The 16,155-nt window shown below is 39.9% G+C and overlaps 1 protein-coding gene across 6 annotated transcripts in view; it reads left to right on the forward strand.

The window, feature by feature from the left end:
• Positions 1 to 16,155, forward strand: part of PARL (presenilin associated, rhomboid-like) — a 68,054-nt gene that overhangs the window by 38,905 nt on the left and 12,994 nt on the right. For 4 of the 6 annotated variants that reach the window (XM_011986139.1, XM_011986143.1, XM_011986141.1 and 1 more), the window contains one exon: positions 14,976 to 15,071. In XM_011986139.1, the coding sequence (XP_011841529.1) occupies positions 14,976 to 15,071 (96 nt within the window). Of the gene's footprint in view, positions 1 to 2,401; positions 2,436 to 14,026; positions 14,033 to 14,975; positions 15,072 to 16,155 lie in introns of all 6 variants that reach the window. The other 2 variants (XM_011986137.1, XM_011986138.1) reach the window with 1 other exon arrangement.

The following is a 16,155-nucleotide window of genomic DNA, read 5'->3' on the forward strand; positions in this document are numbered from 1 at the left end:
ATGGTCTCGATCTCCTGACCTCGTGATCCGCCCGTCTCGGCCTCCCAAAGTGCTGGGATTACAGGCTTGAGCCACCGCGCCCGGCCAAAATCAGAATTCTTTCCCCCCAGTCTTTCTTTTTTGAAATCAAATCAGCCACTTGGCATGAAGAGCATAGCAGTAGAGAGAGATGCTTGTGATCTGTCTTGCAACTTGAATGTAAGCTGCTTTGAACAAGATAAATGTGAATGGTCATGCTTCAGGTCTTAAATCTTTATTGTTAGATTATCCAAGTGACTGTAACCTCAGGAAATGCCCTTTGAACTGTTTTGTGTCACCTCAGACTTTCCTTGTAGGAAATAACTATTCTAGTAATAGTGATTCTAGTTTTACAATGTCTGTAGATGGTGCTTAATCAATTACCTACATATGAGATTCTCAAGAATAAACTGTTTATTTAGTATGTCTTGTCTCCTTCCTGGGGTGCCAATTAGTCCAGCTTTCCTTGCTGAGCACTCCTGATTGCTTCTTGTAGACTGCAAAGTGAAGTTGGCTCAGCTCCTGGTTTTAATCAATGATAGATTTATGGAGTGACAGGTCTACTCCGTCCCACTTTCTTTCTTTGGATTGGAGATGTTTTCTGAATGTGGATTTGTTGTTGTTGTTGTTTCATTTTATATTTTGAAAGAACTTGACAAGTTTGACCTAGAGAGTTTTTAAAGCTTTGTGAGACCAGTGTGCCTCTCTGCTTTGTAGTTTTCATACCTAGACAACGGCAGCATGAAAGCTCTAGTTGGTTAAAGATTTCTCACTACTACACCAAACACTTCATGTAAGTATTCCTTGCTATTGAATCTGTTGAGCTCTTAAATGTGGATGGAAAGATTTTGGATATAGTAAGTTCAGACAGTAAAGTGCTAATCCAAATATACATGGTTTCTGAGTTTCAGATAATGATGGGTATCTCAAATTTATCCATGTCTCTTCGGTTCCTAGGTGTAGATAAGAACAGTCAGATTGTAAGGCATACCTGTAATTTATTTTATTCTTAAGGAGGCATCTGGTGGTGAGGTAAAATACCTCCCTTTCTAGCTGGGTGCAGTGGCTCACGCCTGTAATCCCAGCACTTTGGGAGGCTGAGGTGGATGGATCACCTGAGGTCAGGAGTTGGAGACCAGCCTGGCCAACATGGTGAAACCCCATCTCTACTAAAAATAAAAAATTAGCTGGATGTGGTGACACATGCCTATAATCCCAGCTACTAGGGAGGCTGAGGCAGGAGAATCGCTTGAACTTGGGAGGCAGAGGTTGCAGTGAGCCGAGATCATGCCATTGCACTCCAGCCTGGGCAATAGAGTGAGACTCCGTCTGAAAACAACAACAACAAAAACCTCCCTTTCTTACAGCTGATGCCAGGTTTGGAGTCTGTAGTTTTTGACTGTTCTGTCTCAATCTGTCTGTGCAAATCCCTTTTTAAAGCTATGCTAGGAAACTTGTTTCAATCCTTTTTTTTTTTTGGTTTGTTTGAGGATTTTTTTTTGGTCTTAATTTTTATTACACAGAAATAATCTCCCCAGGCTTCATATTGCTCTGAAAAAGTGTTTATAAGCCCACTGGGTATTTGTGGAGCAAATGGGGAGTATAAGGTGACATTCTTCAAAGCTAGATTTGTTATCCCTGGTGCTTTTATATTTCAGCTAATTTTCTGTTCTATTGCCCTGATCTGTCAGCCTTTTAAGCCTGTCCTGGAGGTCCCCGGGGAAGCCCCAGAGAGAATATTTTCTCCTACCTTTCTAGCTTTCAGGGTTGTCTTTGAGGCGCTTGCCAGGTTTTCCTGTTAGTTCAAGAGAATGCTGACTTTACTGTATTGAGATTCAGGTAAAGCCACGGGAAAGAATCAGCTAAATTATTATTTTTGATCAAGAAGGAGTGAGGACGGAAAAGGATAGGGAGAGAGATCTCAAGAAAACTATGCCCTAGTTCCTCTACTAGTGTATTTTTTGTCAGCATCAAAGTTTAGTCGCTACTACTCTCTAGTCTTTGACCCCTTGCCCCAACTTCTAAAGTCTATTCTTTTTTCTTTGCTGTTCTGTTTCTACCAGGCTTATTCTTTTTCATTTCGGTTCTCTCTCTCCTTGTACATTTTCAAGGTTTTGAACTGTCTTCCCAGACTAAGGCCTCCTTATCTATTCTGATGTTGCTGGTAAAGTAACATTTTCCTTGGTCTTACAGCCCATCTTTATCTTTTAATCAGTCACTGTTTTTCTGTAACCCCTAACTCCTGACTTCCCAGTCTGCAAACAAGTTATTTTTGGAGAACAATAGCAAAATTAATCCTTGAGTGCCAACCACACTTCAAGTATCATGCTATGTGCTTTACATGCATTTATATTATTATTAATCATCATAAGAACCCTGTTAGTGGTATCCTCATTTCTCAGATGGGGCAAGGAGCCGTCAAATAACTGAGATCACACAGCTAGAACTGGGTGGATTCGGGAATCAAATCCACTTCATATTTCAGAGTATAGGCTTATTATATCCTTTCACTTTCTAGAATAGCAAACCACCACTAATTACCTTTCTGATAAACCACACTGCCTCCCCCTGTCAAGTATCTGGGTGCTGATTCACAGCACAAATTGCAGCAAATTGTTCCAGAGTAGCAGCCTGGTACCCAGGGAGGAAAGGGAGCCCTTTTTGACTGCCTAGACTAGATTTTGTCATTGTAAAAGGAATAAATATGCATGGTAACAGATGAAAATTGGAATAAAGGATACATAAAGTGAAAAACAAGTCTTTCTCTCACTCTCAACTTCCAGTTCTGCACTTTCCCTTTCCCATAATAACCATTGCATGTTTAGTTACTTGTGTGTTCTTCCAAGGCATCTATTTATGTATAGGCATTTATATCTATCTGTGGTTTAACATAAAAATAGTAACCTGCAATACATACTCTTCTGCACCATGATTTTTTTTTCACTTAATATTTTAAAGAACATTCTATATCAGTACAAGTAGGTCTGTTACATTCTTTTTAATATTTTATTGAGGTATAATATACACAGAAGAATGTGAATATGTCAAATGTACAACTCAACTAATTAATGTTCACAAGCTGAGCACATCCATGTAACCAGCACCCGAATTGATAAATGGAAATTACCAGCACACCAGGCTTTTTTGTTTGTTTTGGTTTGTTTTGAGACAGCATCTCACTTGTCACTAAGGCTGGAGTGCAGTGGCATGATCACGGCTCACTGCAGCCTCAACCTCCCAAGGCTGGTCTTGAACTCCTGGACTCAAGTGGTCCTTCTGCGTTGGCCTTCCAGATTGCTGGGATTACAGATGTGAACCACTGTGCCTGGCCAGCATATTCTTTTTAATGACATTATAGTATTCCATGTAACTGAATATTATTTAACAAATCTTTTATTAATAGATATTTATGTGGTTTTTAGTCTTCTGCTTCTAGAAATATTACTGCAGTGAATTGCCTTACATACAGATCTCTGTACCTTGTACAAGTATATTTTTAGGATAAGTTACTGGAAATAGAATTGCTGGGTCAAAGAATGTGTACATTTAAAATTTTGTGTATTGCAAAGTTGTCTTAAAAGAAGTTGTGTACCATTTTAAATGTCCTCCAACAATGTACAGAGTATAAATACGTCAGATTGATTTCTAAAAGTTGCCCACCGGGAAGGTTGGATATTCTCATCTGCAGGGAGAGTACAGAGAAATAACAACCCTTTTTTGTGGTTAGCAATTTTAAGGGCCTTTGCCTCCCTCATTGTGAATTTGCCCTTTCTGTTTACCCGTATTAGTTTCAAACTTTCTGTCTCTATCCCAGTGGGAGGATGGAAGATGGACAGTCTCTCTGGGTTTCTTCTTGATTCCAGGTAGCTGTGGACCCAGTCCTTAATTAGTTTGGTGGATACTACCTAGGAAAAGAAATGATAGCCACTGTGTGAGGCCAACAGGTTGATCTTTACACCTGCCTGGTTCCCAGAGAACCTGAGGTAAGGATGACTTGAGCCCAGTTCTTTGGCTGCTGTGGATGTACATGCTTGTCAGTGTCTGGACTGGCCGGGTCTGGGTCGGTATAGTAGCCCCTTCAGATAAAGGAGCTGTGGAGGTGTGACTTGGCCCACCCAGAAACAGAGGGGATCTGTGAGTAGCTATTAGACCCCAAGTGGTATGGTAAGTCCTTTATAGGAAAATGAGAAAAAAGGGGTTATACTACCTTTCTTGGGCTGAGGAGGAAAATAACCTGAGGTCATTGAACCAAGTAATGCTTTCCAAATCAGTGCATCTGCCTTTTTAAAAATTAAGATATAATTCACATATTAAATTCACCATTTAAAGCAGGGGTTCCCAACCCTGGGCCAAGGACTGGTACCGGAACCGGGCTGCACAGCAGGAGATGAGCGGCAGGGGAACGAGTGAAACTTCATTTATGTTTTTTTTCCTTTGTTTTTTTGTTTATTTTTTTGAGACAGAGTCTTGCTCTGTTGCCCAGGCTAGAGTATAGTGGTGCGATCTTGGCTCACTGCGATCTCTGCCTCCCGCGTTCAAGTGATTCTCCTGCCTTAGCCTCCCAAGTAGCTGGGATTACCAGCACCTGCCACCGCACCTGCCACCACACGTGGCTAACTTTTGTATTTTTAGTAGAGTCAGAGTTTCACCATGTTGACCAGGCTGGGATCTAGGTTGTGTACTCCTTATAAGAATCTAATGCCTGATGATCTGTCCCTGTCTCTCATCACACCCAGACGGGACCATCTGGTTGCAGGAAAACAAGCTCAGGGCTCCCACTGATTCTACATTATGATAAGTTGTGTAATTACTTCATTATATATTATGATATAATAGAAATAAAGTGCAGAATAAATGTAATGCATCTGAATCATCCCAAAACCATCCCCCTACTCCTGGTCTATGGAAAAATTGTCTAACACAAAACTGGTCCTTGGTGCCAAAAAGGTTGGGGACCACTGATTTAAAGTATACAATTGGCTGAGTGTGGTGGCTCACACTTGGAATTCTACCACTTAGGAGGCCGAGGTCAGAGGATTGTTTGAGTCTAGACCAGCCTGGGCAACATGGTGAGACCTCCCACACCTCTCTAAAAGTAATAACAAATAAAAATAGAAAGCCAAAGTAAATTCAGTGGTGTTTATTATATTTAAAAGGCTGTGCAACTATCATCATTATCTAATCCCAGGGCCCTTTCATTATCCCAAAAAGAAACCCCATTCCCGTTAGCAGTCACTCCTCCATTCTTTCCTTCCCCTCAGCCTTAGGCAGCCATCAAGCTGCTTTCTTCAGGGACTTTCCTGTTCTGGAGATTTCATATACATCAAGTCACATAATGTGTAGCCTTTGGTGTCTGTTTCTTTCACGTAGCATAGTGTTTTTAAGGTTCACTCATGTTGCAGTATATATCATCAGTACTTCTGTTTCTTTTTATGGCCAAATAATGTTCCAGTGTATGGATATATTACATTTGTTTATTCCTTCATCAGTTGATGGGCATTTGAGTTGTTTCCGTTCTTCAGCTATTAATAATGCTGCTATGAACTTTCATGTGCACGTTTTTGTGTGGACACATGTTCTCCTTTCTCGGTATATAGCCAGGAATGGAATTGCTGGGTCATGTGGTAACTCTTTTTTTTTTTTCTTAATTGTAAAAAAATAAATAACATGAAATATACCATCTTAATCATTTTTAAGCATATAGTTCAATCGAGTTCAGTATATTCACATTTTTGTAAAACCAATCTCTAGAACTTCTTCATTTTGCATATCTGAAACTCTCTACTCATTAAACAGTATGTCCCCTTTTTCTCCTCCCTTCAGCCCTTGATAACCACCATCCTTCTTCCTTTTTCTATGCATTTGACTACTTTAGATACCTCATGCAAGTAGAATCATAAAATACTTGGTTTTTTGGACTGTCTTATTTCACTTAGCATAATGTCCACAAGGTTTATCCATGTTGGAGCACGTGACAGTATTTACTTCCTTTTTTAAGGCTGAATAATACTTTATTTTGTGTGTATATCACATTTCGTTTATCCATTCACCTATTAATGGACATTTGAGTTATTTCTACCTCTTGTTATTGTGAATAATGCTGCTATGAAAATGGGTGTGCAGATATCTCTTTGAGACCGACCATGCATTCAATTCTTTTTTTTTTTTTTTTGACATGGAATCTCGCTCTGTTGCACAGGCTGGAGTGCAGTGGCATGATCTCAGCTCACTGCAAGCTCCACCTCCCAGGTTCAAGCAATTCTCCTGTCTCAGCCTACCAAGTCGCTGGGACTACAGGCTCATGCCACCACACCTGGCTAATTTATTTATTTATTTATTTATTTTTTTAGTAGAGACAAGTTTTCACCATATTGGTCAGGCTGGTCTCGAACTCCTGACCTTGAGGTGATCCACCTGCCTCAGCCTCCCAAAGTGCTGGGATTACAGGTGTGAGCCACCATGCCTGGCCTGTTTTCCTTTTTTTGAAATTTGATGATAGCCGTCCTAATGGGTATAGTTTTAATTTCCATGTTTGAAGGGGTGGCCTGCCCCTCCACACATGTGGGCGTTTCTCGTTAGGTGGAACGAGAGACTTGAGAAAAGAAATGAGACACAGAGACAAAGTACAGAGAAAGAAAAAGTGGGCCCAGGGAACCAGCGCTCAGCATACAGAGGGCCCACGCCAGCACCGGTCTCTGAGTTCCCTTAGTATTTATTGATAATTATCTTTACCATCTTAGAAAAAGGGAAGTGACAAGATAATAGGATCATTGTAGGGAGAAGGTCAGCAGTAAGACATATGAATAAAGAGCTCTGTGACATGAATAAGTTTAAGGAAAAGTGCTGTGCCTTGATATGCATATGCAAACATCTTCATAAACTTTTTTAGTGCATAAAGAGCAGCATTGCGCTAGCAAGTCCCACCTTTCACCCTAAGGTGGTTTTCTCGTTTCTCAGTAAACAGAACATACAATCGGGTTTTACACTGAGATGTTCCATTGCCCGGGGACGGGCAGGAGACAGATGCTTTTCTCTATCTCAGCTGTCAAGAGGCTTCTTTTCCTCTTACAGTAGTCCTCCTCAGCACAGACCCTTCACGGGTGTCAGGCTAGGGGACGGGGACGATCAGGTCTTTCTCTTCCCACGAGGCCATATTTCAGACTATCACATGGGGAGAAACCTTGGACAATACCTAGCTTTCCTAGGCAGAGGTCCCTGCGACCTTTGGCAGTGTACGCCCTTTGGCAGTGTACGTCCTTTGGCAGTGTACGGGTCCCTGGGTACTTGAGATTAAGAGAATGCTGATGACTTTTAACCAGCATACTGCCTTCAGGCACTTGTTTAACAAAGCACATCCTGCACAGCCCAAAATCCATTAAACCTTGAGTCACCACAGCACATGTCTCTTGCAAGGACAAGGTTGGGGGTAGGGTCACAGATTAACAGCATCTCAGATACAGAACAAAATGGAGTCTCTTGTGTCTACTTCTTTCTATATAGACACAGTAACAGTCTGATCTTTCTTTTCCCCACAGATTTTGCTAGTGATTAGTAATGGTGAGCATCTTTTCATGTGCTTATTGGGTATTTGTATATCTTCTCTGGAGAACTTTCTGTTTACTTCCTTTGCCCATTTTTACATTGGGCTGTTGAGCTTTTTATATATTCTGGATATTAATCCCTTATCAGATATGATTTGCACATTTTCTTCCATTTTGTTGCCTTTATTATATCCATCCTGGTGAGTGTAAAGGGATATCAGTGTGGTTTTGATTTGCCTTTCCTTAATGAGTAACGAACATCTTTTCATGTCTTATTGTATATTTAGTCTTCTTCGGAGAAATGCCTGTTTCTCCAAATGTTTTCCTCATTTAAAAATAGCTATTTGTCTTTTTGTTGAGTTGTAAAAGTTATTTATATATTTTGGAGACTAGAGCCTTATTAAGAGATACGATTCACAAATATTTTTCCCATTCTGTGAGTTGTCTTATCACTTTCTTCATAGTGTTTTCCAAAGCATTAACATTCTAATTTTGCTGAAGCTCATTTTATCTATTTTTTCCTTTGTTGATTGTACTTTTAAGTGTCATGTCAAGGAAACTGTGACCTAATTCAAGGTCACAAAGATGTGTACCTGTGTTTTCTTCTAAGAGCTTCAAAATTTTAGCTCTTCAATTTAAACATTTGATTAATTCTGAGTTAATGTTTGTGTTTGGTTTGAGGTAGGGGTCCAAACTCATTCTTTTGCTTATGGATATCCACTTTTCTGAGCACCATTTTTGACGAGCCCAATCTTTCCACCATTGAATTTTTTTGGAACCTTAGTGAAAAACCAGTTGACCATAATCATATGGGGTGTATTTCCGGACTCTCAGTTCTGTCCATTGATTTATATGTCTGTCCTTATTCTAGTACTACATTGTCTTTATTCCTGTAGGTTTGTGTTGTAAATTCTGAAACTATGAATTGTGAGTCTTCCAACTTTGTTAATGTGAAATATTACGTTGATTTTTCATATGTTGAACCCAACTGGCATTCCTGTGACAAATTCCACTTGGTCATGATTTATAATCCTTTTTACATATGGCTGGATTTGGTTTGCCAAAATTTTCTTGAGGATTTTTGCATCTGTTTTCATAAAGGGATATTGATAGTTTTTTTGTGATGTCTTTGGTTTTGATACAAAGGTGATACTGGCTACATAGAATGAGTTGGAAAATGTTCCTTCCTCTTCTGTTTTTTGTAAGAGTTAGAGAAGGATTGGTGTTAATTCTCCTTTATATTTGGTAGAATTTCCCAGTTGTAGTAAGTTGAATAGTGTGCTTCCCCAAAATTTGTGTCCACCTAGAACCACAGAATGTTACTTTACTTGAAATAGCAGCTTTGCAGATTTGATTAGTTACAGAGAGATCATATTACATTAGGATGTACCTTAATCCATTGACTCATGTTTTTATAAGAAGAGGAGAGGACAAAGAAAGATACAGAAAACAAGACCAAAGAGATGGTGGCAAAGATTGGAGTGATGCACCTATAAGCCAAACAACGCCAAGAATTGTCGGGAGCCACCAGAAGCTAGGAAGAGGGAAGGAAGGACACTTCCCTAGAGCCTTCAAAAGGAAGCATGGCCCTGCTGACACTTCACACCTTGGTTTCTGACTTCTAGCTTCCAGAACTGGAAGAGAATAGATTTTTGTTGTTTTAAGCCACCGAGTTTGTGTTACAACAGCTGTAGGAAACTCAAATACTAGTGAAGCCAATGAGAAACATAGGCACCTAACACCTTATCTGGCTCTGGACTTTTCTTTGTGGTAAGTTTTTTAAATGACTAGTTCAGTCTCTGTATTTATTCTTGGTCTGTTCAGATTTTCTATTTCTTCAAGTCAGTTTTAGTAGTTGGTGTCTTTCTAGGAATTTTAAATTTCATCTAAGTTATTCTCATTTGTTGGTATATAATTGTTCATTGTATTTTGTAGTAATTCTGATTTCTGTAAGGTTAGTAGTAACATTCTGCTTTCATTCCTGATTTTAGTAATTTGTTTTTATATTTCCTTTTATTTTTTAGCAAATCTCAGACCTGTATGACATGACTTTAGTAATTTGAGTCTTTTTTTCTTTGTCACTGTAGCTAAAAGTTTGTCAATTTTATTGATCATTTCAAACAGATCCAACTTTTGTATTTATTAATTTTGCTTTTTTTTTTTTTATTCATTTACCTATTTTCTTCATTCTTTCCTTCTCCTTGCTTTGGTTTTAGTTTGCTCTTCTCTTTACACTCTCTTAAGGTGAAAAGTTAGGTTATTGAGTTGAGATCTCCTTTTTTAATGTGGACATTTCATAGCACCACTTTTGTTGCATCCTATAAATTTTGGCATATTGTATTTTTGTTTTCATTCATCTCAGTTTCCTAGTTGCCCTTGTGATTTCTTCTTTGAACCATTGGTTATTTAGGAGTTTGTTAATTTCCACATACTGGTGAATTTTCTGAGTTTATTTCTGTATTGATTTGTAATTTCATTCCACGTGATCAGAGGGCGTACTTTGTATAATTTAGTGTTCTAGTTTAAGTTTATTGAGAATTGTTTTGTGACTGAACATATCCTAGAATATGCTGCACGTGCACTTGAGAAGAATGTATATTCTGCTTTTGTTGGATGGTGTGTTTATAGGTGTCTGTTAAGTCAAGTTGTTTTATAGAGTTGCTCAAGTCTTCTACTTCCTTGCTAATCATTTAATTAATCTCTCTATTATTGTAAATGGAGTTCTGAAGTCTCCAGCTATTATTGTTGAGTTGTTTTTCCCTTCAGTTCTGTCCTTTTCTTCATGTCTTTTGAGATTCTTTTGTTAGATGCATGTTTCTAATTGTTATTTCTTGATGAATTGACCTTTTCATCATTGTATAATATCCTTCTTTTTCTCTAGCAATGAATTTTGTCTTGAGGTCTATTTTATCTTACTATGCGTGTGGCCTTCTAGGGTCCAGGAATATGTTGGAGGTTTTCAAAGTTTCTATGGAAATCTTATTCCCCTGCTTTTCCTCTTAAGATTTTTGATTAGTCTCTTACTTGCCTCCATGTGTTATCCAGCATCTCAGGCAGTCTGAAATTTAAAACACTTACCTGTCATTGTTTTTGACAAACACTCTCTGTGAAAAGTTTTGTACTTGGGGAGCTCCCAGTCAGGTTAAACAGCCTTGAAAGTGGGTCTTACATGGAATCAACAGCCAGGTCAAATAATGACAATTCTTTGGGAATGAGGCTTTGAAAGAGCTCCAGCTCCATTCTACCAGCTACCTCGGTTTTTAAGACTACCTTGTAACTAGAGAACGGGGGATTGGACTAGGCCAAGTTAGAATACTGCAAAGCTTTGGGAGCCCGAGGCGGGCGGATCATGAGGTCAGGAGATCAAGACCATCCTGGCTGACATGGTGAAATCCCGTCTCTACTGAAAATACAAAAAATTAGCCAAGTGTGGTGGCGGGCACCTGTAGTTCCAGCTACTCGGGAGGCTGAGGCAGGAGAATGGCAAAATGCTGTAAAGCTAGCTGTTTTGAGATTCAGCTGTTTTTCTTAAGTAAATACGCCCTGGTTTGCTATAAGCCTTTGATTAGTTTCCAGAGTTCTGAAAAAGTTGATTCTGACATTTTTTGCCAGTTCTTTCATTGCTCTTATGAAGGAGAGTTTTCAGAGATCCTTATTTTGTTACTTTTTCACTGATGTAGTCCAGTGCGTTACACAGGTGTGAGGATAGGCACTAGGACAGCAGCAGCCTTCCTGAATCAGTAGTGCCAAGCTTGTCCAAGAGTTACCATAGAGTCAGGAAGAAGCAGGTGACATCCCTCCTAAGTGGAGATGTACAAAACTTAAGCCCTTCTATTTCTCAGAGGAGGAGAGAGGAGGAAACCATTATTCTTTGATCATTTGCATACTAGGTGCATGTACTATCTTATTTAAGCCCCACTACAACCTTTATGAGGTAGGAGGTATTATCCTCATTTTACAAATGAGGGAATAAAGTGCCATAGGCCACAAAACTGCTAAGTGACATACTTAGGATTCAGACCTGAAAAGGCCGTTCTCTTTTCACCATGTTTTCCATTTATTGGTTCGTCACTGTGTGACTGCTACATTTAATCATGTTTTCTCATTTCATCATCACTCAACCCTTTTTTTTCCTTTTTATTTATTTATTTATTTATTTATTTATTTATTTTTGAGACAGGGTCTCCCTCTGTCGCCCAGACAAGTACAGTGGCGCAATTTTGTCTCACTGCAGACTTGACTTCCTGGTTTCCTTAGCCTTCCAAATAGCTGGGACCCAAGCATGTGCCACCATGCCCAGCTGATTTTGTTCATTTTTTTGGAAAGAGGAGGTCTCACTATGTTGCCCAGGCTGGTCTCAAACTTCTAGGCTCAAGGGATGGATCCTTCTGCCTGGACCTCCCAAAGTGCTAGGATTATAGGCATGAGCCACCACACCCGGCCCATTCAACCCTTTCAGGTAGATTTTATTATCCTCATTTTATAGAAGAGGAAACAAGCTGAGAGGTTAGGCCTCTTCCCGAGGTTATAATGTAAGTAGGACAGAGTCACTTCTGCTGGACTCCTTCACCCATACTTTTAGCCAAAATGCAGTACTGCCTCAGTAGGCCTAGGATTGCCACAAATCCTCTCATTCTTCTCTACTTCTGGGGACTAGCATATGCTCTTTCCCAGTAAGGAAGCCATTTTTATGTGGTGTGTGAAGTCCTAGAGTGACCAAGGTCAAAATAAATCCTCCTGGCTCCCCATGTCTTGGTGTATAGTAGAAAGAGCACTAGATTTTCTGGCTTGGCCACTGAATTTGACTGGCAACTTGTACCTTTTACAGCCTCAGTTTTTCTCATCTATAATTGGCCTTCAGAATAGGGTTTACAAAGAAGAAAGCATGTGCATTTCACTTTTCTTATTTCTTTTAAATTTGTTAAATGTGTCTTATGATGAATTTATAGTGGTTCACGTACATAATTTGTTAATAAGTATACATACATGGGAAGTGTCTCTTACTAATGGATGGTGTTTACTAATGGGGTGCCTCATGAAAGCAGTTTGATGACCACTGGCTTATGAAGTAAGGGATTTTGGCTACAGTCTGTTTCAGTGCCAGTACTCCATAATTTATCAGAAAAGCTTCTTGCATTTGGATTAAAAACTTAGCAGTGTTAACTCTTTGTCCACTGTTAACCTTGATGTCTTTGGTTATCTTCCCCCACTTTTTTGGTTTTGAGACAGAGTTTTGTTCTTGTTGCCCAGGTTGGAGTGCAATGGCGTGATCTCGACTCACTGCAACCTCTGCCTCCTGGGTTCACTCCTGCCTCAGCCTCCCGGGTAACCGGGGCTACAGGCATGCACCACCACGCCTGGCTAATTTTGTATTATTAGTAGAGACAAGGTTTTTCCATGCTGGTCAGGCTGATCTCGAACTCCCAACCTCAGGTGATCCGTCTGCCTCAGCCTCCCAAAGTGCTGCTGGGATTACAGGCGTGAGCCACCGCGCCTGGCCTTTATCTTTCTTTTTTTTTTTCCATGTATTTTCCTTTATTGTAATCACTTTATCCAGAGACATACCCTCCTCTTGACAGTGCTGTGGTACCTGTGGTTTCCAGAAGCTGTGTGTGCTGTGTATCAGTGGTTTGAGGAAGTTGCCCATGGAATTGACAGCGGAAGCAGAGTAGTCGTTGCCATTTTTCAGCCTAGCAGGCAGGATCAGGGCCCCCATTTTGCTTGCTTTGCCTTGAACCACAATTAGAGTAAAACACCAAAGCCCTGACAGATCATGATCTTGGCAATCCTATCTTTATGATCATGGCCAGACTATTCTCAGGTCTTCTTTACCCTAAGATATTAATCACTGGGTATGACAACCTAGACCTAAGCATGCACTCTGCATAGTAAAGATGATTAACTCTCCCAGAGGAAACTAAAGAATCCTGGGCAACACGAATCACTGCTCTTCCTGTAGGATAACCCTCCCAAGACTCCAGTCCCTCTGAGGAGGCTCTGCCTGCCTGCCCTTCCCAGGGTTCCGGGCTCCACACTGGGAGGTGCACACAGTGCTTTTCGCTCTTCATTGCCTGGTGTATGATCCCTTTTCCCATCTTTGCATAAATGCTGTCCCTCTCACCATCTTTAAAAGAGTTCTGGGTAATTATTTACCAAAGATGGTATAATGGCTGTCACAGTCCCCACTAGTGAGACATCTGATACAACTGATGGAATCAGTTCAACAAAATGCAATAAAATTTTATTTAATGTACTACAGAGAAAGAAAAAATGCTACCAATTAAGCTATCACATACCACCAATTATAAGATGCATCCTGATTTCAGATATTAAAATGGGAAAAATGTCTTAAGATCTGTGAAAAATGTAGCTTCCTTTCCCACCTCTCAAGTGGGAGAGCAAAAACTGGACAGACTAGAAATGCCAGGGGCTAGCTGAGAGCCTTACAGAATGAGCAAGTGCAGAAGCCACAGGTAACACCGAGACGTAGCAGCTGCCAGGGACTAGACAAAGAATATTTTCTAAAGTAAATCCTCTTACCAGAATGTTATTGAAATCAGTCCTTACTGGCATTGAAGAAGGTGAAAGTGCTACTTGCCTGTTGCTTACAGAGACTGGAGGAATAAAATTGTTTAAATTATTTTAATTCAACAAGTAGATGAATACCTGCTATGTGAAGGAGTTGTGGCAATTCATAAAATTAATATATTTTTTAAAGTTTGTAGTTTTCAAGAATAACTTAATTTCTTATCTAAAATCTAACAAGTTAATTCTATTATCAAATAAACCTCAATTTCATAGTAGTACTAACAACATCAACACTTACAGAAAAAGGAAAGTCACCCAACTCCCACATGTAAACAGACTTCAGAAGCAGTTGCAGAGTGTTTCTAAATTATCCCTGGATTCCTATCACATGAGTATTTTTCTCAAACATGTTGACCTTCACCTACACAGATGACTCACATATGTTTCCATAAGCCAGCAGTAAGTTTAAGAAGCATACCATGCCCTGAGGAAAAAGGAGTAATGTTAGCTTTTCTACTCTTGGCCAAAGAACCTAATTTTATATATTACTTCTGTCTTTGGTTTGGCTATTATAGACAATAAATTATTGATCTGATTATTATTGAGAAGAGTAAACTGTTCTAAAGAAGTAAAATACGGATCTAGGGAAAGGAAGTTAGCTCCTAGAGCATTTGCGATTTCTCAGGAATTCTATGACTTTACCAACCCTAGGCAGTGCTGATACTTTAAAAGCATTGATTTCACTTGGTTTTTTTTAGCTCACCCCCATCCCCCAAGTATACAGTACTCTTACATAATTGTGGAAGAGATCTTACAAGGTGATAATTTAGATAAGACTTTTTTGCTTTTATTTTTAACCTCCCTAAATTATAAATATTTATTTTGTAGGTATTATAGCTGCAAATGCCCTTGTATTCTGTTTATGGAGAGTACCTTCTCTGCAGCGGACAATGATCAGATATTTCACATCGAATCCAGCCTCAAGTAAGTCGGACTTGTTTGATTTTATTTTAAGGTAGAAATAATATGAAAGAAATATGCTTTAGTTAATGAAAGTGCTGTAAAAAAGACGAGTTACCTATCGATAGCTACAAGCAAAATGCAGAGGACAGGCTGTAAGCTCCTTCATTGAGGACTGGGACCTCATCTCTCTTTCTCTTTTTCTTTTTCTTTTTTTGAGACAGAGTCTTGCTCTGTTGCCTAGGCTAGAGTACAGTGGTGCAATCTCAGCTCACTGCAACCTCCGCCTCCGAGGTTCAAGTGATTCTCCTGCCTTAGCCTCCCTAGTAGCTGGGATTACAGGTGCCCGCCACCACACCCAACTAGTTTTTGTATTTTTAATAGAGACAGGGTTTCACCATGTTGGACAGGCTGTTCTTGAACACCCGACCTCAGGTGATCCACCCAGCTCAGCCTCCAAAAGTGCTGGGATTACAGGCATGAGCCACTGTGCCCAGCCTCATCTCTCTCAATGTAATATCCTAGATACCTAAAATGAACCTCACCCATAGCAAATATCTAAATATTTTGTGACAAATTATATTTGTCAAAAAGAAGAGCCTATTCTTTTTTTTTTTTTGAGATAGAGTCTAGCTCTGTCGCCAGGCTGGAGTGCAGTGGGGGCAATCTTGTCTCATTGTAACCTCTGCCTCCTGGGTTCAAGCAATTCTCGTGCCGCTAGCCTCTTGAGTAGCTGGGATTATGGGCGCATGCCACCATGCCTGGCTAATTTTTATATTTTTAGCAGAGATGGGTTTTGCCATGTTGGCTAGGCTGGTCTTGAACTCGTGGCCTCAATGATCCGCCCACCTCAGCCTCCCAAAGTGCTGGGATTATAGGTGTGAGCCGCCATGCCCAGCCGACAAGTTTATTCTTTAAGGAAAATATTACATACAACTTTATAATTAACATAATTTACTTTTTCATTTTTTATTTTATTTTATTTTTTTGAGACAAGGTCTTGCTCTGTTTCCCAGGCTGGAGTGCAGTGACACAATCTTGCCTCACCGCAACCTCTGCTTCTCAGGCTCAAGTGATCCTCACACCTCAGCTCCCAGGAGCTGGGACT

Source organism: Mandrillus leucophaeus, unplaced genomic scaffold, assembly GCF_000951045.1.
Source record: "Mandrillus leucophaeus isolate KB7577 unplaced genomic scaffold, Mleu.le_1.0 Scaffold295, whole genome shotgun sequence".
Taxonomy (NCBI): Eukaryota; Metazoa; Chordata; class Mammalia; order Primates; family Cercopithecidae; genus Mandrillus; species Mandrillus leucophaeus.